This window comes from Epinephelus lanceolatus, chromosome 18, assembly GCF_041903045.1.
Source record: "Epinephelus lanceolatus isolate andai-2023 chromosome 18, ASM4190304v1, whole genome shotgun sequence".
NCBI classification, from domain to species: Eukaryota; Metazoa; Chordata; class Actinopteri; order Perciformes; family Serranidae; genus Epinephelus; species Epinephelus lanceolatus.
The window spans coordinates 22994340-23016848 of NC_135751.1; the positions used below are offsets into that span (position 1 = coordinate 22994340).

The 22509-nt window shown below is 40.8% G+C and overlaps 1 protein-coding gene and 1 long non-coding RNA gene across 2 annotated transcripts; both read right to left on the bottom strand.

Moving 5' to 3' along the window:
* Positions 1 to 388: 388 nt before the first annotated feature.
* On the bottom strand, positions 389 to 9976 carry LOC144458685 (uncharacterized). Its single transcript, XR_013488065.1, has 3 exons — positions 9856 to 9976; positions 9480 to 9753; positions 389 to 3019 (listed from the first exon to the last, which is right to left on the bottom strand). It is a non-coding gene; the product is annotated as an uncharacterized LOC144458685 (long non-coding RNA).
* Positions 9977 to 19424: 9448 nt separating this feature from the next.
* socs3a (suppressor of cytokine signaling 3a) lies at positions 19425 to 22234 on the bottom strand. Its single transcript, XM_033643938.2, has 2 exons — positions 22023 to 22234; positions 19425 to 21440 (listed from the first exon to the last, which is right to left on the bottom strand). The coding sequence occupies exon 2, from the start codon at positions 21299 to 21301 to the stop codon at positions 20684 to 20686; it is 618 nt and encodes a 205-aa protein (XP_033499829.1). The 5' UTR covers positions 21302 to 21440; positions 22023 to 22234; the 3' UTR covers positions 19425 to 20683.
* Positions 22235 to 22509: the final 275 nt, after the last annotated feature.

The following is a 22509-nucleotide window of genomic DNA, read 5'->3' on the forward strand; positions in this document are numbered from 1 at the left end:
TCAGGATCCCACAATTTCTTCCTTGGTGAAGCCTCATGTTTTATTGCCTGTATCCACTTTTGTCTTCTACAAGGTTCCGTGTTTTTTTGCTCGACAGCTGATAAAAGCTAAGCTCTCGGTTTTTATTGGCCGTGCAGCCCACCACACGGCAACTTTTCGGCATTTGGACTTAGGGAAAACTCAACAGGCTGGAAACGGAGGGGGGAAGTGTGAGGAGAAAGCGGGCCTCGTTTCCCCTTTGGGGGCGTGGCTTTCAGATTATGATGCGCTGCGCTCTGTCTCTATGGTGCAACCCCAGATTGAGAACCGGCGTATCTGTCACTAGTGTGATTTCAGAAAATGAAAGTTAATGGTCACATTTTGGTCACCTCAAACAAGTTAAGCTCAGCATTTGGTTGTACTAAAATATACTCTAAAGAGTTGAATGTTCATTTTTTCCAGTGAGTACATTTTGTTTTCATGGTTTAAAGCCTGTTTTTCAAGAGGGGAAACCAGCATTAGCATTATCAGAGTTAAGCATACTGTAAATGCACCATGCTATCCAAGTTAGCAGCTAGTGTTAGCGTCAACTAATCTTCTAATAGGGTCACACCTCATCATTTCTGCCTAAAATTTCCAAGACGGCAACTGTCAAAATGCCAAACTCAGAGCCACAAACCAATAGGTGAGGTTGCGTTGGCTATGTTCATTATTTTATGCAGTCTTTGGACACTACACAAGCAAATAAAGAAACATCTTCACCATTTTAATAACACAGCATTTAGAAAAAGTGTTGCAAACAGAGAAAACTAATAACTGATGCATGTCACACATCTTAATAATACAATCACAGTGTTAAAATGAGACATAAATCTTACATTTTAAGTGATTTTTCAGCTCCACTGATGGATAGCCAAGCTCAATAAATTCATAAACCACAAACCATGTCAACAAGAAGTGCATTGCAGATATGTGCTTAACTTGGTGTCCCCTGGAAACAGTTTCTGTGATGTTGTGAGATTCTTGCAGCCCATTTAATTGCAGCACTTTTTCTTAATGCTGTGCATGTGTCCTTAAATTGATGAAAAAGATGTGTATATTTGCATGTGCTTTCTTAATTTGCAGTGCCTTGAGCTCTCAGGGCCACCATAGATGCTTTTATATTAATGCATCAATAACTGTAATCAATCAATATAATTATTCTGCATAATAAGACAATTTACTGTTGGTACTTTGTAAATCAAAGTAAATCAATAAGCCATACTTTAAATTTATGAGAAAACTTTGTTTTTCTTGCATGCCTTCATGGAAAATGGTGAATATTAATTTATTGATTGATTGGGGACAGCAGAAAAACAATATTAAAACATCTGTTTACAAACTCTCAACAACTTGGGCAGTATAATCCAAGTTACATTTATCCAGTCACATGCTCAGTACTTCCCAAACGCATGCATTTTGGCATAAAAAAAAACCATTTGTTCCACTTTCAGTTCAGTTGGTGGAAATTCATGTTTGGGAAATACAGAGATAATATTTGGGAAGTACTGAGCATCTGACCTAATAAATGAGACTGCACGAGTTGTTAGAGTTTGTTTCTCACGATATAGATTTGCTGTAGTTAAATGTGGTCGTCAATAAATCAATATGTCAGCCATTTTCTTCACAAATTCAAGGTAACACTGCATGTCTAATTCATAGTACAAAAAAGTACAAAATGGATTGACATTATGTTTACATACAAAATTGTAGTTTTTAACAATGTAGATGTCTCTAGAGAGCTATGACCCTTCCTTTTTTGCCAGAGATCCAGTAACTGGCTGCGTTCTTTGCTGACGCATCATCCCAGCAATCCTCGGGGCCATTCAAGGTCATTTCTGGTCACCGGATGACCTCTGTTACAGGAAAGACCTGTTCACACAACCTGACTGAGCTCTGGTTTCAGCGCTTTGTTCTCTTATCGTAAAGTTCTTGCCTATTGTGTGCACATGCGCACATATAAGAGTCACACACACACACACACACACACACACACACACACACACACACACAGTTGTCATTGTATACTATGAAAGTGGCTTGATGTATTGAATGGCTCAACTGTGCGTCAAACCATTAGACAGCTTCCAGTAAAGCTCCTGCTGCTGGCTTATGATCCACACATGATCCAAGAATGTGGCTTTGGATCATTATGTTATTTTTTTTTTTTTTTTTACTTCAAATGGCCGAGTGTTTAGTCACATCGTGCATCTTCACATCAGTTTCCACATTCCGCATTGCACAATCAGGAACTTTGTCCGCTGAGACTCAAGCTGTTTCGTGGAACAGAAGGAAAAACATCCAAACAAGAAACAGATTTCTGCTCTGCTGTCATTTGATGTCATAAAGCCTGAGCTTACATGCAGTTTAAATGCACAAACCTACAAAACAAATTTAAAATAGAAGTATTTTTATAAGTGTTTACATAATGTCCTCCAGTCAGATGCAGACTGCACAGCATTGATACATCAGACTGCTTATTACATGCATAAAAACCCAGTTAATAATCCTGATAGTGTGCCCATATCACCATCATAATCTAGCAATCAGTCACTTTTATCATGAAGCATGAGATAAAGATAGTTTTAACAGGAACTCTTCGCTGATACAGGTCAAGCAGTCACATATTCATTATTGGCACTTACAGAGAAGAGTAACATAACGTATCATTCACCTGATAAGAATCTGTTTACACAGCAGGTGAACATTTTAATCCTGTGTCTGTTCAATGTAAAAGAAAAAGTAACCCCACACACATGATTTACAGGTGTTGCTCTATTGTGGTGGCTTTATAACCTGCCATATACAGAGATAGTGCCATGGAGTGCCAGGAGTATGCAGGTGTTCGGTAGAATCGCCAGGTATAGCGTTAGGTCAGGATGAAAGTCTGCAGGCATCCGCCACATGGTGTCGAAGCTTTGATGTACAAGGATTTGAATCTCGCTCTGTTCTCTGGAAAATGTTCTTTTCTGTCGGTTGATGAAAGCCAGGACAGCTGCAGCTTGTGAATGAAAACCAGAAGGGTTCAAGTAAAAAAGAAGAAACAAAAGACATGAGGACTGACCAGGTTTGCATATTAAAGGACAAGCATGGCATTAATTTATATTTCTGTCATTGTTATCAAATGCATGAAAAGACCAAAGTCCATCTCTCAGCACTGTCTGAGTGCTCCAACCTGTCTGTGGCACTCAGCCCTAAGCAGAGGTGGAAAGGGTGCTAGAATAATGTACTCAAGTATAACCCCAACTCCCTAAAAAGTTGGGACACTGTGTAAAATGTAAATGAAAACAAATTGCAATGATTTGCTAATATTTTTTGACATATATATATATATATTCAAATGAATATAGTCAAGATATTTAACTTTCAAACTGTTGCTGAGTTGCTCACAAGCAAGTCACTTTGTATAAAACTGCAAAGGCAAACACTGAATTGCTAAGAGCTTAGTGATTTCAGCATCTACAATCTATAATATCATCAAAAGATTCAAGCAATCCGGAGAAATCGATGCATATAAAGGGCAAGGCTGAAAGCCAGCATTAAATGCCTGTGATCTCTGACCCATCAGGCTGCACTGCTATAAAAACTGAGATGATTATATAGAGGACATTACTAAAAGGCCTCAGGAACATTTTGGAAAGATCCAAGTTAATAATCTACCATGCAAAGTGGATTATCAACAACATGCAGAAGCGTTGCAGACTTCTCTGGGCTCGACATCATTTGAGATGCACTGACACAAAGTAGAAAAGTGTGCAGTGGTCTGACGAGTCATTTCAAAGTGTTCTTGGAAATCATGGATGTTGTGTCCTCTGGGCTGGAGAGAAAAAAGGACCATCCAGTTTGTTACCAGCTTAATGTTCAAAAGCCAGCATCTGTGATGGTATGCATGGGTGTTAGGTCCCATGACATCATGGGCAAATTGCACATCTGTAAAGTCACCATAAATGCTTTAAGGTACACGCAGGTTTTGGAGCAACTAATGCTGCCATCCAGACAGTCTTTTTCAGGGATGACCCTGTGTATTCCAGCAACACAATGCCAAGTCACATTCTGCACATGTTACAACAGTGTGGCTTTGTGGTAAAAGAGTGTGAGTACTATACTGGCCTGACTGCAGTCCAGACCTGTCTCCCACTGAAAATGTGTGGCACAATCTGATGCACAAAACACCGCTCAACTGAAGTCATATCAAGCAAGAATAAGGAAAAATTTGACTTTCACAGCTTCAACAATTAGTGTCTGTCAGTTCCCGAACACTTACTTGTGTTGTTAAAAGAAAAAGTACACAGTGGTAAACAGTGTTATTTAGTTTAACAAATTTTTGTTGTTTTTCATGGAAAATTATAGAATATCACCACACTTATAATTTAAAGTATACTATTCCCAGAACTGATTAACACTAACCCTGACAGTGAATAAAATACAGCTGTTCATGACAAGTTGGGCCACAATCAGCTGTATCTTATCATGCTGGTTGTACATATTTTATTCAGTATCTCCTGTTGTTGTCGCATATGTTTAAATGACTCAGTTTCGTGGAATTAGTTGCGTGTCAACATGTCGAGGTGACTTTGATGGTTTTACAAATGTAGCATATCTCACTGATAAGCAAAACACATCTATAGTAAGTCAAAGTGACAGAGAACACCGCAGAGATGCATTTATCTGTTGATCTTCTACATGCCATAGCAGCATCTATCTATAAAGTCAAACTCAGAGGAAATTTCTCAGGAACTACTAGTCACGCCCCCATGTGATGATTGTTTCCCTGCCAGCTTTCTGTTTAATACAGGACATCACAGCAGGATGAGCAGCTGCTGCAGGAGTGTTAGGTGCTGAACAAAAGAGGCAGTCTTTTTTGTGAGAATGTTTTTCTAGTGTATAACCTTAATGATACCCAGGAAAGTTGAAAAGAAATCCCATGAATATCATAATTAATAAACTTTAATTGCAGGGCACTTTTCAAAACACAGTTGCAAAATGCTTCATGGGACAGATAAAATAGTATACACCCTCAAGATAAAAAAAGAAATGAACATAGGCAAATTCAGATAAAACAGAGGGCCAAATTCACAAAAGGATTGCGTGGCTTTTGCGGCCGCTAAACCGTTAAAAATGGAGCAAACAGATATCGTCTAATTCACAAAACACGCGCAGAAGGTGAAATGCTCCACTAATTGCACTGCCAAGCAGATTGTGTCTTGGTTCTCCGGTGTTATTTGCACGTATTTAAATGAGGTAATACGCATATATTTGGCGGAAAAATTGCCCATTTCTATGCAAATGAGCCTCATTGATAAACAACATCTAATTCACTAACACCAGTGCTAATAGTATGGAGCTATATTTGTGTCTTTATTACATGCAAGAAAATAAATGATATAAGAGGGAAAAAAATGTTTGAGAGAAAAAAAAAACATTTGAGAGAAAAAGTTTTCACACTGATAAACTTTTTTTTACTCTCAAATATTATTTTTTTGCTATCAGTGTGAAAACATTTCCTCTCAAAAAAAAATTGTTTCTCTCAAAACATTTTTCTTTTCTCTCTCAAAACCTAAGTCTTTGCTCTGGTGTCAGGATTTTGCTCTCACTGTGAAAATAATGTCATGGGCAGGGCCACGTTCCTACTGGCCAGTCTCAATCGAATTGACAGCTAAGTGAGGATCGTCTTGGGAGTCGAATTCAAATGAATCGTTCATCCACCATGGTGGATTCACCAGCGTATATGCGCTGCGTTATTTGGCAGCGGAAACTCCAATGTTTGGGTAAGATGATGACACACACAACTCGATGGGTAGCTAGCTGAGCAAGTTGGTTATTAAAATCATTCCTATAATGAATCCCTTTTCTCACCTAACGTTATTTTACCGAGATTGTGTTATTAACTGCACTAGCCAGCTAGTGTTAACTTTACATCTAGCTAGGTTATCCCATTAACGTTACTTTACTACGGTGCTTTTCTCTTCCAACATTCCATGTGTGGCAGGGTGAGCGCTGCTACACCTCTGCCCTTAATTGGCATCAGCTGGGCCTAATTTCCAGTTGTCGGAGCCTAATTGCACAGTGGTGGCACCTGCATTATTTGGTCCTCCCCTCACGGGCACGCTCACTTCTACCTGGCGTTTACCTGGCGAGGGCTGAGTGTGGCGTGCTCCGGTTGGTGTGCTTTGTGTGTGTCATGCTCCGGTTTCTGTACCCAAACTTGGGACTCATAAGGTAGGCATGGGTGCTGCAATGTTTGTAAACTGACTGTAAATCAGTCTGTAAATAATATTTTGACATTATTATTATAATCATTATTACTTTAATGGCATCCAAAGATACTGATGCGTTGAACAGGTGACAGTCTGCAGTCGTTCTCAAAACGCACTTCTGTCACGCACTTCAAAAGCAACTTTTCAATAATTTTACGAAACGGGGGAAACAAACGTGAACAAAAACGGTTCCATAATTCATATTAAATTCAAAAGATAACGAAAAAACAGCTACAAGTGGGAGGGAATAGTGATAAAGTGGTCAAACTTGGTCAAATCCACAGCCTCAACCCATCCGACACTGTTAGACTGACTCACCAGCAGACATCATTACATGAGGGTATACAGTATTCAGTACTTTGCCAAACAAAGTCTGCCATTGCTCTGCCACGGTGTTCTTGGCGCAAAGCCAGCATTTATACTTTGCCATGTGTGGCTTATTGCAACCAGGGGCAAATCAGGGGCAAACTGCACTCAGTCGTCAAACTTTGTGGGCGTGTTTGCGCTGGTATATCATTAGCGCAATATCCTTTGTGAATAGGACGTTAAGACGGAGCAAACTGCGGGTGCAAATGAAGTGCAATTCAAGGTGCTATCAGCGGCCGCAGTTCATTCTTTGTGAATTCGGCCCAGAGTGTGCAATAAAAACAAATAAATAATAGATTTGATAAAAGAGGAATAGAAACTACACAAACAATAGATTTACTGTAAAAAAAAAAAAAAGAAGAAGAAGAAGAAGCCTTTGTGTAAAGTATGTATTGAGTTCCTCAGGTAAGGAGTTCAACAGCAGGAACAGTTAGGATGGTCCCACCTGAGGAGTGCAGGCAGCAGCCAGGCTCATACGGCATGTGTAAGTCTATAATCTGTGTAAGAGCAAGGCCATGATGGGCTTTAAAAGTAACTAAAAGGTAGCCCATGTAGCATTGGGCGTGATGTGGTCTCGTCTCTTGGAATTAGTTAAAAGTCTGGCAGCCGAGTTTTAAACGAGCTGGAGATAAGAAATGGCGTCAAGTTGAAAGCACAGATGACTTTTTCAAGGTCCACTTGAGATAAAAAATGATTTACTTTTGCAATGTTTCTAATTTGAAGAAAACATGATTGCACAACCTTGGTTATTTGTATGTTGAAACAGAGCTCAGAGTCAAGGATAATCCCCAAAATGTGTCAGAGTCACTACTAGTCAGCGGAAGATAAAGTTGTGTGTCATCCACATAACTGTGGAAATTAATATTATTATACATACGAACTACCTGACCCAGAGGAAGCATATTAATAGAAAACAGAAGAGGACCCAGAATTGACCCCTGGGGAACACCACAAGAGAGGGGGACAGTGGATGAGGAATATTCTGCCATTACAATGGAGAATGATCTTTCAGAGAGATGGGAGTGAAACCAGACAAGAGCACTGTCCTTAAGTCCAACATAGTTTTCAAGGCTGAAAAAGGCTGATTAAGCATATTGCAGGCAGAGACAGTTAAGAAACTGCGAGCTGACTTAGAGTTAAAAGACCGAGAGCGAATAAAGGTAGATAGCTTATGGACAGGAAGCGGGAGCAAGGTTTGGAAAATGACAGCCTTGTGATCATTAAAATCAAGCAATTCAAACTTAGCAAGAGAAACACCATAAGCGTTACCAGCTACGTTCCTTCAAGTGGTTGCTTTTTAATGTACCCTGGGTTTTAACAGATCTGGGGAAAACTGCATTCTCCTACTCTGCATCTTTGAGATGGAACAATCTTAAAAACATTCAAAATTAGAAACACTTACATCCATTAATGCATTTAAGGGCATCATAAAGAATGTGGTGACAGAGACATGTGCTTATTTTTTTAGAGGCCACTATATTTGTTGTTTCATTGTGGATTTTTGTATTATACAGTATGTTGTATTTGTTGCATTTTAAATGTGTTTTGATTGGCTGCGACATTTGCAAGTTCTCTCTTGTAAAAGAGATTCTCAATCTCAATGGGACTTCCTGCTTAAATAAAGGTTAAATTAAATAAATAAATAAGACAACACAAGGTCAAGGGTATATCCCTGATTATGTGTTGGCTCTTTAACATGCTGTTCAAGATTACAAAACTCAAAGAGGGTAATAAAATCAGCAATAAAAGCAGACATTGAGAGGGAACAAACATGTATATTAAAACCCCAAAGAACTCGTACTTGGACATAATAAATAAAAGAAGGGCCCTACAGAGTAGCAGGTCCTGGACACGTCAAATAAAGGCCAGAGAAACGTATTAAGAGAGACAGGGGAACATTTTCAGGCAGCCTCCAGGGCTCAGCTGCCGAGGTTGATTAAAACAGGAGTAGTTAAGAAGACATGCCTCAATTAGCGGGACAGAGTGTTATTGCTGAAAGTATTTGAATACTTCTGAGGAAACTCGCTCAGCTACGCTTGCGTAACTGTAAGGTTTCACAAGAAGAAGGAAGCTCCTGTTTTTCTTCTATATAATATGCAAAACTGCTGAGTTTTCACTTCTCTCCTCAAAACAACAGAGAACTACTTTTATCAAAAAAAAAAAAAAAATCTCATTTGATTTGTGGTTAATGTCCCCAGCTGGTACCCCTGCACTCACTGCACAGGTGGCTACAACTCCACACACAGAGTATACACTTCACATACTGCATTTGGTTCCCATGGTGACGACAACCTGTGTTGCACAATAAACAGGGACAGTGTTAGCGTCAGTTATGTCAGAGCCGGGATCGAGCGTCATGATGTGACGGAGACACACCTTGTTCCAATAAAAGACTCTCTTACACATACACACACAGACACGCAGGGATGTCCTTGTATATAACAAAAGACAAATACTGTCAGAACAATATGGGTATTCTTTTTTAGAACAAACTATTATAACCTTGCCTGTCAACAAACACTGTTGTCAGCTAAAACATGAATTACAATAAAAATGTTCATGACTCAGAAGACAGCTGTTTTATAATCCCCACAGCTCAGGAGCGGTGTACAGCCGCAGCACAGTTTCTTGCTGCTTATTGGTTTGAATGTATGAAAGATAGTGAACAAATGTTGATTGTCTGAAGGGTTTTCCACTCAAATAAGATGAACAGGAAGTGAGTCAGGGTATCACCACAGTCACACAGCAACAAGCTTGTTAAAGACCTTTTCCATCCCACACTATCTGTTCAGTGTTACATGAAAGCTGATCACATTTTTTTCAACAGCTTTTAAATACCTTGCTGTGTATGGGTGCCCCATGTTTTCCCACGTTGCAACTAATGAAGCTTTGCAGGGTGTATCGAAGTATCTCGTGCAGCAACCATCCACCAGAAATACGTCATTTCACTCTGTTCCAGCCTACTGCTACACCAGTGTGCGTTTTGCAACGGTGACTCAGAGGGTGTTTCCCGGCAGTGCAGGAGGACTGTTAGGGATTTCTCCTCAGCTGACATTGTTTACATTCAGTACCTGCTTGACAATTACAATCACTCCAACTGTAAATGCAGTTTCTGGAAATGCAGAAAAGAAAGGAAAACTATCAACAGTTTACTTGAAATTGCAGCATTATCTTCATAACCTTTATAAATGAAAGCAAAACAGACTTTACAAACCTTATCTGCTCACACAACTCATTTCTGCACCTTTGCACTAGCTCCACTAATGGTTGTGTAACTCGATAATGTGCCGGCTAGTGTGTAGGTGTGTGGAACCGTACTGTGGCGCGGCCTAATTGTGGCTCCTGTGTGACTCAAAGAAGGACTTCAACGTCAAGCCCATCCTCAAAAGGGACAAACTGTGTAACATGGATCGAATTACCAAGGAAATGTAAATATTTAGAATGGGCCTGTATGTGCTTGTGTGTGGTTTCCAGTAAAACTGTAGGCAGGTTTTCACGCTACAATATAGTAGGAGTAACACTATGATGACTCAGAGCATTTCTACATGATTCCAACTGACAAGTTGTGAAAAGTGCTATATGACTGCTTCTAGAAAGGTAAAATATTGTGGGCCTACATGTGCTCTTAAAGGCCACTTTATTAGGTACACCTGTGCAATCTAGTACAACAATACAGTATAGAACAGTACAGTAGTAAGTGACCATGACATATAATCATTTGTAAAGAAAGGTGGTGTACCTAAGTGAGCAGGGAGGGTATTCACACTCCATATAAATATGACATCTAATAACGACCATGCATGGATTACTGAACAAGCCTATGGGGCACAGGCCCAGGGGCTCAAAGTGTCAAGGGCAAAGGTGCAACCAGGAAGACACTCAAAATTACCTTTCAGAGATACACACCCACAAAGAGATGCACTACAACTACAAAGAGACACAGAACCACCCGCAATCTGTGTGTCTTTGTCCTGTGTAGGAGGGGCGGTGGGGCATTTTGTGTATCTGTATCAAAATCCACACATGCTAGTGACTCCCACTTTGGTGCATCTGCAGCTTTAGTTACTGTAATAATTTATAATCCAAAGATTATAAATGTAAAGTAACATGTTGCAAAGTGGGTCTAGTGGAAGTGTAATATTTTTATGCATTGCTTTCCTGGAAAATCTGGGATCTGTGAAATATGCAGTTGGCCTAAAATAGCCAAGGTCATTTTAAGAGCGGCCAGAAGAGTTTATGGACAATACCGACAGTGGTGATGGCTTATATCCAATGTCTAATTTAGTATCATTGCCTCACATTTATTCCTGCTTCATCTGTTTTTCCTCTTCTGTGCTTGGAAAACCCCCCCCCCTTCCTCCTGAAGCAGAGCAGAGCAGTGATATAACAGTCCGCACAGAGAGCTGCTGAAGTGGCAGAGGATTCAGGCTCAAAGAATACTGTGAAGATGGAAGTGCAGATTTATATTATTACAGCCAGGCAGCGGAGTGCAGCACAGGGAAGTGGCGTGCTAACAGTAAATCTGAAGGCCTGGAGGAGGAACAGGAGGAACGTGACCGGAGAAGCCTGGAGGAGGGTGGGACTTGCGGGCCATGGTGACTCATTGCTGCGCCCTGATTGGCTCTCCTATCTGGCATCTGGAGCTCATTGACAATGGCTCCATGGCAACCAGTAGTTGTGGAATTGTAAACAGTACTGAGGGACTGGAAAGACGAGCGGGAAGCAGGCTTTCGCCGTTTCTCCACCACGCGCTCAAGAGCTCCAACGAGGCTGTCAGCGTGCTTTATAAGTGCGTGCCGAGGTCGGGGGGGTCAAATGAGGTGATATGACCAGATGCACATATAAAGGCCTTTTCTTGTGCATAGTATGAGTGTAATATCCAACCTTCTGCAGCATTTAGAAAAGAAAGATTTATTTTTGCCACTGTAAAAAGGGAATACAGTATAATAATGAATATGTTGTGTTTCAGTGTATTGCACATTTGTTCAAGTTGCTATGATAATAATGTTTTAGAAAAATATTTTAGAAGTGACAAATGAGAAATAATGTGCATGAGCAGATTATGAGAGAGTGAGCCCCTGGGCAGACACATGCAAACGGCCCCATCACCTCTCCTAAATAGGTGCAAGACAATTTTGCCTCTGTTTGTTGTTGTTTTGCATCTCTTTGTGGTTTTCAGAATGTTTTTGTGGTTTTGTGTCTGTTTGTGGTAATTTTGTTTGTCCTTGAGGTTGTTTTGTGTTTCTTTGTAATCATGTTGTGTCTCTTTGAGGCCATTTTGTGTCTCAGAGGGGTATATGTGTCTTTTTTGGTTGTTTTGTTACTTTTTGTAGTGGTTTTGTGTCTTTTTGAGGCCATTTTGTGTTTCTTAGGAGTACATATGTGTCTTAATTGGTTGTTCTGTTACTTTTTGGAGTTGTTTTGTTTCTATTTGACATATATTTGTGTCTTTTCTGGTTGTTTTGTTACTTTTTGGAGTTGTTTAATGTCTCTTTGAGCTATATTTGTGTCTTTTTTGGTTGTTTTGTGTTCCTTTGAAGCCATTTTGTGTCTCTTTGAGATACATTTGTGTCTTTTTTGGCTGTTTTGTGTTCCTTTGAAGCCATTTTGTGTCTCTTAGGGGTATATTTGTGTATTTTTTTGGTTGTTTTGTTACTTTTTGGAGTTGTTTTATGTCTCTTTGAGCTATCTATACAGCTGACATTTTGGACCTCTGGGCCTAAGAAATGGAACATAACTGGGTTTCACTATGTGACCTGCAGTGAGTGGTTTAGTTTCTGGAACTTTCCTCATTGTATTCATAGTCAGTAGTTTCCCTGGGGACTACCATTCAAACTTTCTCAGTATAGTTCCCCTGGTCCCAGAACTACCTTCTAACTAACTTCATATAAAACTACATCAGCTCTAGTTTCAGGGGCACTTTAGCTAGAAACTGTGGGGCTTGAATTCAGCATGGGTAGTCAAAAACCCTCTTACTTAGAAAATAATTTGTGCTGATGATGATCAGACAGCATTAGTTCCACTATATTAATATGAAAAATGATTCTCAAAATAAGCCAGAATAACTGACATCACCCGTATACATAGGGTATTTTAAAAACTGTGCCGTCAGGAGCAAAAGCATTCCCTAATTTTGGCCTTCCTTGTGAGCCTTATGAGCCTCTATGTCTTTCAAAACTCTGTACAACTTCAGCTCCCATGAGTCCTTGACAAATAGGCATCCTGTCAAAACCACATGGGGGCAGACATAAAAGATGCTTGCTCAGCCCTGCAAATATCCTTATACTGGGAAAATGTAGCAGGAATTGTTTGGAATATAAATAGCGTATGGAACTATGCAAAATTATCTGACCATTTACCGTCACTTCTGTGTTTGTTTGGGTTATTTTTAACCATGCCTGCACCATGAATACAAAGTTCAGCTTTATCACTTAATTGACCATTTGCGTCACACTTATCCTAGTAGATAAATAGGATTACAATATATCTAAGTCAGCGGGACAAGCTAACAAAAAAGGGCTTAGATCTATAAAAGTTTTACTGGTTTAAAGGTCACACACTTTTTAGTTGTGCCAGTTTCAGGAAATCTACAGTCAGATGTTTGCTACCATCGAATTTCACCACATTAAACTGTTTATCTTGTACAGGGACTTTTTTTAGACCTACGGTTTGAGTGTTTGACACATCACACAGCTACATTCAACATCATTTACTCCAAAGGTAAAAAGAAACAATACAGACATTAATAACAGCAGACAAGACACTTCTTACTTTCCACAAGCAGAGTAGGTTTGTGTGAGTGTAATGTTTGTGTATTACTCATCTTTCTGTAGTGTTTGCCATCTGTGTGCACCTCAACAATGTGTGACGTCAACCTGGAGATGCTGGAGTCTCATGTCCTACTTATACAACCAAGAGGCTGACGCGGATGGATTTTTCCAGCCCGCAGGTTGGATTTATCGTAAATCCGACATGACATTAGGCATTGTGCTTTAATGAGCCCAGCTGAATTCAGGGACGTTGTACTCAGGGAGCAATTGTCAGGGAAAACTATCCCATTTTGTATAACCATTATACTTCAAAAAAATATATATATATATTTTAAAAGAGGCCAGTTAAGGCCCAGTCCCAATACACCCCTTGCTCCCACCACTTAGGCACACTTCAAAGTGGGTGTTAGGAGAAATTATTGCCAAGATGGCTGCACAAGCAACAAAGGAAACTCACAAATGTGTTTTATTTGTTAATAAAGATTTGAATTACAATAACCATTGCATTGTCTTTGCCTTTTCTTTGTAACAAGCATAACAAAAGAAATCGCTAGTAGTATGGCTACGTTTAGTTAACTAGCTACCTAACATTGCACTGGTATCACTGATTTGTGTATGACAGTACCGCAATTTGTCATATTTCAAAGTTGCAACATAAGTCAGGCAGAAAAGTTGCTGTACTTGTTACTACTGGAGGGGAGCACAGGTTGCTAACGTTAGCCTATACCAAGCACTGCTAGTGGCCTGGTAATGACGCACCATTCTTTTGTGATTGATAGCGTTAAACTTAAAGGAAATGGCCACTTTAGAATGAAAATACAGACAGTACTTACTGACCCTCATGCTGACAAGAAGTCCAGTGTAGTTTTTTAATCCACAAAACTCTTCCAGGGTATCAGAGGATAACAGCTAGCCGGAATAACAGCTACACGTGGAGTGCATGAAACCCACATTTTGAAAATGTAATAAAACTCTGCTAATGCATTTCAAAAACGTCAGAACAGCTCGTCCGTCGTAATCCAAGAGCCCTGAAGCCACGGCATGCAAAATTGACTTGAAAAGATGTAATTTACTCCACTTTTATAGCACTATAAAGCACCGGCTAGTGGTGGTGCTAGTTCTCGAGTCTCGCGCAAGTTGCCAAGTAAACACATCACGCCTGCAGGGCAGGCTAACTGACCACGGTGAGAAATGAAAGTGGAGTAAATTACGTCTTTTCAAGTCAATTTTGCATGCCGCGGCTTCAGGGCACTCGGATTACGACGGACGAGCCGTTCTAATGTTTTTGAAATGGATTAGCAGAGTTTTATTACATTTTCAAAATGTGGGTTCCATGCACTTCAAGTGTAGCTATTATTCCAGCTAGCTGTTATCCTCTGATACCCCGAACGAGTTTTGTGGATTAAAAAACTACACTGGACTTCTTGTCGGCATGAGGGTCAGTAAGTACTGTCTGTATTTTCATTCTAAAGTGGCCATTTCCTTTAAGTTGTTGACAAATCCGTCTTGACAACTGCAAAAGGATGCCCATAGCCCACACAAGAGAAATCCCCACAGCTGAAGACTTCATATTCACAAAGTCTGGCAACACTCAAGGCATCTGTTTATGTAAACGCCAACATCAGCTACCGATCATGTATCATAGCCTTAAAGGGTTTTCACATTTCACAGGGTAGGATTTCAAACATGACCCCTTGTAACTCTGTTCCGAGGGGCAAGGTGGAAAACAAGGGGTAGGGGTAAAAATTAGAAATGGTTTTGGGCCTAAAAATATGTTTATTGCACAGTTAGTAAGAATAGTAAGGGCCGGCTAGTAATGAGGCTGATATGCAGTGTTATAAATGATGATGTCCACCAACACAAAGCAATAAATAGGTTACATTTTGTATATTACAGCCAAAAAGCAACACACTAAAAATTAAAGTTCCCTATCTGACATAACACACTTTCTATTTTAAGCAGCACTGACGTACTTTATGAGAAAGTTTCCAGTTTGTCTCCAATAGTCTTTAAATAAGTGTTCTTAAGAGAACTGAAAATCAAACGCACATAAAAAGAAACCTAACCGTGTTATGGTTCCAAATATCAGCTCTGTGTTTTGTACCATCTGTGTGAAAGGTCTGAGCACAGCTGTGAAGAGCACGCCGGCACTTCCTCAGACAAACCTGCTGTGGGAGCTGTGATGGTTTCAGACACAGACAACTGACTGTGGGTGTAGCTACAGTGACAGGCACATGCTTTATGTGCTCTGACTCTTCAGAGCTATTCTCTAGAATCACATGACCATGGACTACCAGAGAATTTCTCCTGAGCAGCGCTGCAAGCCTGCATGCTTTTAATAGTTCTCCAGCGAAGGTTGAACTGGTTTCAGCTGGCTTTTTGAAGTGTTACGGTCGTTGCATAAATGGCTCTGATAGGTTGTTGATACTTCTCATTAAATACCTTGCAGTAATGATGAATGCTCCAAACCACTCAGCACATAAAGGACTCTGCATGTTTTTATCTTGGGCTTCCCCATTTATCTCCCCTGTGTGTTGTGTGTACATGCAGCTCAAGCTTACTTGGAATCGAAGGTGATGTGAGCTTTTTTTTGGAACATTTTGCAGCAGCCTGCACTTATTTGGTATTATTACACACAAATGGATTTATTCGGTACTCCTAGCCTTGACCTGCACTCATCTCCTTAAAATAACAGCAACCAGATTAGTGTTTCATGATGTTTCCAAAATCCTTGCATTGTTTAGCTCTAAGTAAATAAAGGGGGGAGTCTTTTATGTTTTACAAGAAAAGCAAAGAATGACACCAAACTGTTTTGCAGCTTTCTCTGAGACATTAATTACATTTCTGCGGGGGCATTTGAGTGCGTATTTCAATAGAATCATGTCGGTTTGATGTCAAGACATTTACAGAGAGGAAAAAAAGGCATTTTTCTGGACCACTCACACAGCACAAATCACCTCAGAGACCCCTTATCTCTCTAAAACCTCTCCACTGAGCCCCTCGGCTGAGAGGAAACAATAAAGTGCTGAAGCAGGTAGAGCTGATTCCCGTAATTATGGTGGATATGGAGGTTATTGCAGATTCCCGTTCATCCATCATTTCAGCGGTTTGCCGTAAATGTGCATGACGTTCCTGCCTGGCTGTAGTCTCTCTTAATGTTATGTACGGGGAAGACATGAGGGAACTGTGCTTTCACGGGGGTGCAATAAATAAGCCACTTCTGGGGTGGGAGTAAGTAGAAGTAGTCGTAGTAGAAATCCTAATCATTAGATTGAATTTTTTTTTACCTTACTTTCTTATTGTTTGTGGTTCCACATGTCGTATATATATATTTTTCATTTTATTCTGACCTTACTAAATTCCAGTATGTGTACTTAAGTTTTGAACTGGCAATCCTTACCTTTGCCACAAAGCAGGCATTTTATGAAGGTGACAAAATACAGACATGACCATAAAGCCTTGTTATTACAAAAAAAAAAATGCAATGAAATAACAGATTCAGTTGGGATTTGACAGGAATAATGTTGCGTAAAAAGCACTAACCTAACATCAATGAAAACCCCTTACTTTTAGCCGTGTTTTACAGCAGTTCTCTATGAGGCCCCAAACAGAAGTCATGCATCATTTTTTGTAATGAACTTCTGACACATGCTGTCAGTTTAAAATCATGTTTATTTGCAACTCTGACAGAACTAGAAAAGTGCACTCAGTAGAGTGCAGATCTCCAACAGACCACCACTAGACCTTATTGAAACCCACTCTTGACGAAACACACAACACAGCTGCGCCTAATTGAAATGTCCTTCCTGGCTCCCTTACAGTCAAGATGGGCAAAGATAACAAGGCAGGGCTTTTTGGTGATGAATTGTGTTTTAGTTTAGTGGATCATAACATTAATCTGCAGATTCTCTGGTTCAAACTTAGACCAAATTTTCTTTGGATGTTTTTGTTTTAGCCGCAGTGAAAGCCACAATTTGGTCTGCAACAGACTAGTCGAAGCCTCTTGTTTAGCTGTGCCAATTTCCTGAAAACTTGCGTCCCCTACCAGCTGATTAAAAGAAGTGGGGATTTAGTGTCATCAGTGACAGTATAAAAATGTCAGTAATACAAGTTTTCCAACAAGAAGTCCTTGAACATACAGTCATACATGTGCACACAAAATATTAGGCTGGTTGGTCCAGTAGTTTGCCAGATTAGCTGCGGACAGACAGATACACACACTTAAATGCACACGTGCACACACACACACCTGAATGCATGATCCCCTCCAGCTTTATGCCTGATGGAGATATTAAGTTAAAGTCATTAAGTATTAAGAGGGCCCAAGCAATCCAGGATGCCAAACAAGCCCGGGCTCACTCCGAAGATGTTGAAATCCGGCGCTTGGGCAGCGACTTGCAGCGTCAGAAACCAACGAATAAAAGGCATCCTTTAATGTCAGCATGATACGCAGCAGGGGGAAATGTGGCTAGACAAGGATGAAAGTAGAGGTGGCAAAAGTCCAGCTGGGGCGGGTGGGAGCGATGGTGGATGGGTCCAACAATCACCCACTTTTACCCGATGAGAGCGGTGTTCACGTCTCAGATTAAAAAGCCAAACCCTGTTCGTTTTTCCTAAACCTAATGACGTGTTTTTGTTGCCTAAACCCAATCATGTGCGTTTGTTGTTGAAAGAAAAGAAACGTCAATTCGAGGTGTACCGACGCAGTGTGTTGATTTTGAAAGAGACTGTATGTAAACGTTAAATTTCCAGTGAAAACGGAAGTGTATTTTGAAAGAAGACAATGCATGTAACAGGCAGAACTTGACACGGGGTCCCAGAGCATCAACAACCAATGCACCCAGGGTATCTTGCACGTTGTATGTGGACGTGGAAAGTCCATGACCAAACGTCAAAATGTGATGAGGTCAGAGTGAGAATGTGTTGGCCAAACACAACATTCCGGTTAGAGAAACTGCCTGATTAAATAATTTCTTGAGTGATAAAATTTGGCAAAGAAAACTTTTTAATGTTTTTTTAATATTTTAAAGAGACCATACATGTAAAATAAAATCACTCACGCAGATGAAAACCAGACGCTTTTTACAAAGGAAAGGGGGCCAGGGAGCACAGGATGTGTCGTTCTAAAAATAATCCTCACAATAACTCACTCTGGTTGGAGGAGGCTTGACATTTTTCCTGATAAGCACTGTGGTAGAGTCGTCTGAAGTCAGAGTGTGCGCAGGTGAACGTACGGTATGTCAAATGTGCTGTTGTTCTAAGGACATGTTGTACCAGTGAGCTGGCAGCACTCAGCTTGATTACTGGATGAGGTGCAACATAAGCAATGGGAGATACAACTGTTTAAATTCCTATGTGTTGAAGCACAAATGTTGACATATTTTTACCTTAGTGTGCGTTTGTGTACAGGGCGGGAGACACTTCTGAGAAGCTGTGTACTCGTACAGTAAGAGGAATTCATGTTATAAGCAGGCATCATTATGTAAGTGCATGTGAGAGCGTGTCAGGTCACGCTAACACCTACTTAGAATCAAGTGAGTCACAGCAGAATAAAGGAGTCAGCTAGAACTTCTCTAGAAGCCTGTGTGTGTGTGTGTAATACAGTTCTAGTGTATTTTGTCTGAAGCAGCTACTCAACTTCTTTGTTAAAGGGAGAAGTTATCAGCTCAGAAAATAATTATGAGATATGATTTTTGCTTTGTTTGAGGCTGAAACTAAGCTCGTGTCTCCCAGGAAACTTATCATCAAAAGAGACGCTTTAAAGCTCTTGAAACATGAGAAACTGATAACATGTTGAGATATAATTTAGTGTGTCTCTGAAAATGTGATGTCACACAGAGCAGTGGTTTCCCATGTGGGGTCAAGGCAGAGGGTGACGCTTCAAAAATTTAAGAGGAAATCATGAAACCAGTGAATGTAACTTTAAGATGCTTATAACGTGTAGTGTGTTTCACTATTAGTCAGTTTACTCTGCCTGTGGAAATGAAGCTTGAGTCATGACAAAACATCGAGATCTCATTTCTTAGAAAAATAGTGCTCTTTTATTATAAATTAATGAAATGTTCATACAAATATAAATAAGTGCAAAGTCGTATCAGTCTGCTTGCTTCGTCAAACAAATATCTTCAAGCATCCACAGCCAGTGGTTTGGCTGGCAAAAAGTACATCTTTATAAAAGACAGCACAAAAAAAAAAAAAAAAAAAAAAAAACAGATCTGCACTCATGTAAACTCATGAAAATAAGACACAATTTGACTCTTCTCCATACTGGGAAAAGACAGATACCATGTTTAATACATTCAATTGCGATGGTGATCCTGTCTGTGCCACAAATACTACCACATATTTTGGTATGTATATGTATATTCTCACCACTGAAAACATATCAAACAGTGGTACTGTTCTCTCAAGTAAGATCCTCTAGGATTCAGTCATGTTGGTGCTCCAACAAACTGCTGTCTAGTTCAGGCAAGTTTGGCATAAACCCTTCCTTTAAACAAAATATCAGAAACATTCTTTGCACATTTTCTGGTCTTTTTAAAGTAAGATTCAGATTTAAAAACAAAAAAAAAAAAAAATCCCATTTTGCCTGGTACCCACAAGGCCATCAGTGTCCACTCATTTGTACTCTAAGTTTCCATTGTTTCTGAGTTTCCAGCATGGTCAGAGATCCCAGGATGCTGGACTAGACGTGTCTAATACGTCCAAGATTATCATCCGAGGTCAGCAAAAAAGCCGGCCCTGACTGTAAAAGCCGGCTTTAATGGATGGATGATTTTCTGAGGCTGATGTGTGTGAGCTCGACAGCTTCGCAGCACATTTGGTTAGCAGCAGCAGCGGCGGCGGCGGCAGCAGCAGCAGCAGAGGGAACCTGTGCGTCATCAGACTGTAGACAGCTGACTGTGAGCCTCACTTCAGTTTTCAGTAAGTTGTATGTCATCAGTGAGGCAGAGGAGGATGGCGGGGTTTCTCGCTTTCATACCACCAGATTACAGCAGTGCTCCTTCATCTCTTGGCCCTCTTATCCTCCTCAGTCCAGAGTCTCTTTCTGAAAATGTGGACCTTATTAGACTGATGCCCACTTTTCTGGGAGACCTGCACGCATCTTGTCAGTACAATGAACTGCTCCTTTTCACAAGCTTGATCTCGGGCTTGTCTCTCGTGACTCTGCTTCACTGTTACTCCTCAGTGAATGTAGCTGCGCTGAAACCATCCAATTTCTTCATTACACTCTAAAGTCTTTGCTCATCCAAGAGCATCAGTCCAACACCTCTAGATAGGAGCGTCATACTCCTGAAGAAACTCCTTAAGAGGATGAGGAAGTTGGTCTCTTTTAGTAGAAATGTCCAAATGTCCATTTACTGTTTTCCTGCACAGGTGCTGCAACGTGGATAAGCTGCAGGAGAGAGGTTTGATGAGCTCCAGAGGGATCTTCTCCCCTCCAGAGTAAATGTAGTAGATACTCCCACTGCGCGTGTTCCCTTTGCTCTGAGGCATGTAGAAATGGACCAGCTTGAGGACGCAGTCAAAGTGGGGGACAGACTGAATGTTCTTAGGGTCTGTTTGCAGGTAAAAAGAGGAAGAGTCACACTGGATGCGCAGGTTCTTGGTGCCCGACGCCGTCTTGACACTGAGGGCGAACAGGTGTCTGTTGTCGGAGCTGTCCCTGATGAGGAACGTGCCTGTTGCCTCGCCCGCCAGCATGGCGTTGGCCTCCTTCCCAGTGATGGCGCCCCAGTAGAAGCCACTCTCCTGGAGCTTGTGGAGGGTGGCGAGGACCATCTGGTACTGCGTTTTGGAGGTGAAAGTCTTGTAACGGTATGGCAGCCGCATGCTGGAGTCCAAGAGGCTGCTGCTCATTGCGGAGTCAAACTTGCTGTGAGTTACCATGGCGCTTTGCCCGATCTCTATGCAGCTTGGGGAGCACTGGGCGCCACACAGACAAGAGAAGAAGAGGTGGGGTCAAACAGAGGTTCAGAGGGTTGTCGGTGAGGGCGCGAGGAGGTCAGTCCGTCTGGAAGTGAAACACCTGAGGAGACAAGAGAGGAGATGGTGAGCTCAGTGTGGAAACGATGACACCCAAAACGCAGTTTAAAAGTTGAACACTGACATACAGTAACAGCCCAGATCTGTTTTAGTCATGCTGAGGTCTACTGTAATACCTCTCCACTGCAGCAAGCTCTGCTGGAAACTATTTTTCCAGATGTGGAAGCTCATGTGCTTAAACATCCCTGGTGATGATAGGGAAACTGCCCCAGAGAGCAATGACTGCTTTTTTTTTTCATTATTTAGAAACAAGAAAAAAGCCCCAAAGTGCATGATCTCTCTCATGTTTAAGAGAAGGTATCACTTTAACAGCTTGTTTAACCAAAATGCTTCCAAAGAAGTTCCAGCCATTTCGGGGAAACTTTTTTTTTTTCTGTAATCTGCCCTCGGGACTCGGTCAGTTCCAGTAAAGACAACGTAATCTTGATTGCGCAATTTACACGCCGTGACCGGCTTCCACTAAAAATCACTTAGATAAAGATGCTTAACATTATTTATCCACTTTTTTTATGACATGCACAGATTAAAAATATCATATGTTGGGAAAAAAAGAAGCGATCCTCACCTTGAATGTTTCTCCAAACGCGCTCTTTTAAAATAAATCCAAATGCGCACTGGCTGGATAGATGTCCCTTCACAGTTGTCCAGCGGCTGTCAGGGTGATACAAATGTTTCTGAAGTTCTTTGGCAACAAACTTCAAACTTGTGAAGTAGTTTTGCTCGGTGTGTAGGGGTCTGTGTGTCCCCCCGCTGAGCTGTGAGTTACTTATGAAGCAGGAGACGGAGAGCAGTCATTATGTAGCGCGCAGACTCCGCCTCCGCCTCCGCCTTTCCAGTAAAGCCTCTCTCTCTCTTGGCAGGTTGACAGGAAGCATTTTTTTTTTTTTTTTAAAGGATTCCTGCTATGAGAAGTGCCCTCCCCCTGCTGTTCCTCCAAAATGAAGTTAAGGAGGAGTTCCAAGCAATACTTATTTACCTTTGGTAACCTAGTATTTGTCCTTTTAGTGTCTTATAAACACTTTAAATAATATCATCTCTCTTTTTGTCAGAAT

What these genes read in the sequence shown, in the direction of transcription:
- socs3a (XM_033643938.2), bottom strand. Translation starts at nt 21,301, where the DNA reads ATGGTAACTCACAGCAAGTTTGACTCCGCAATGAGCAGCAGCCTCTTG.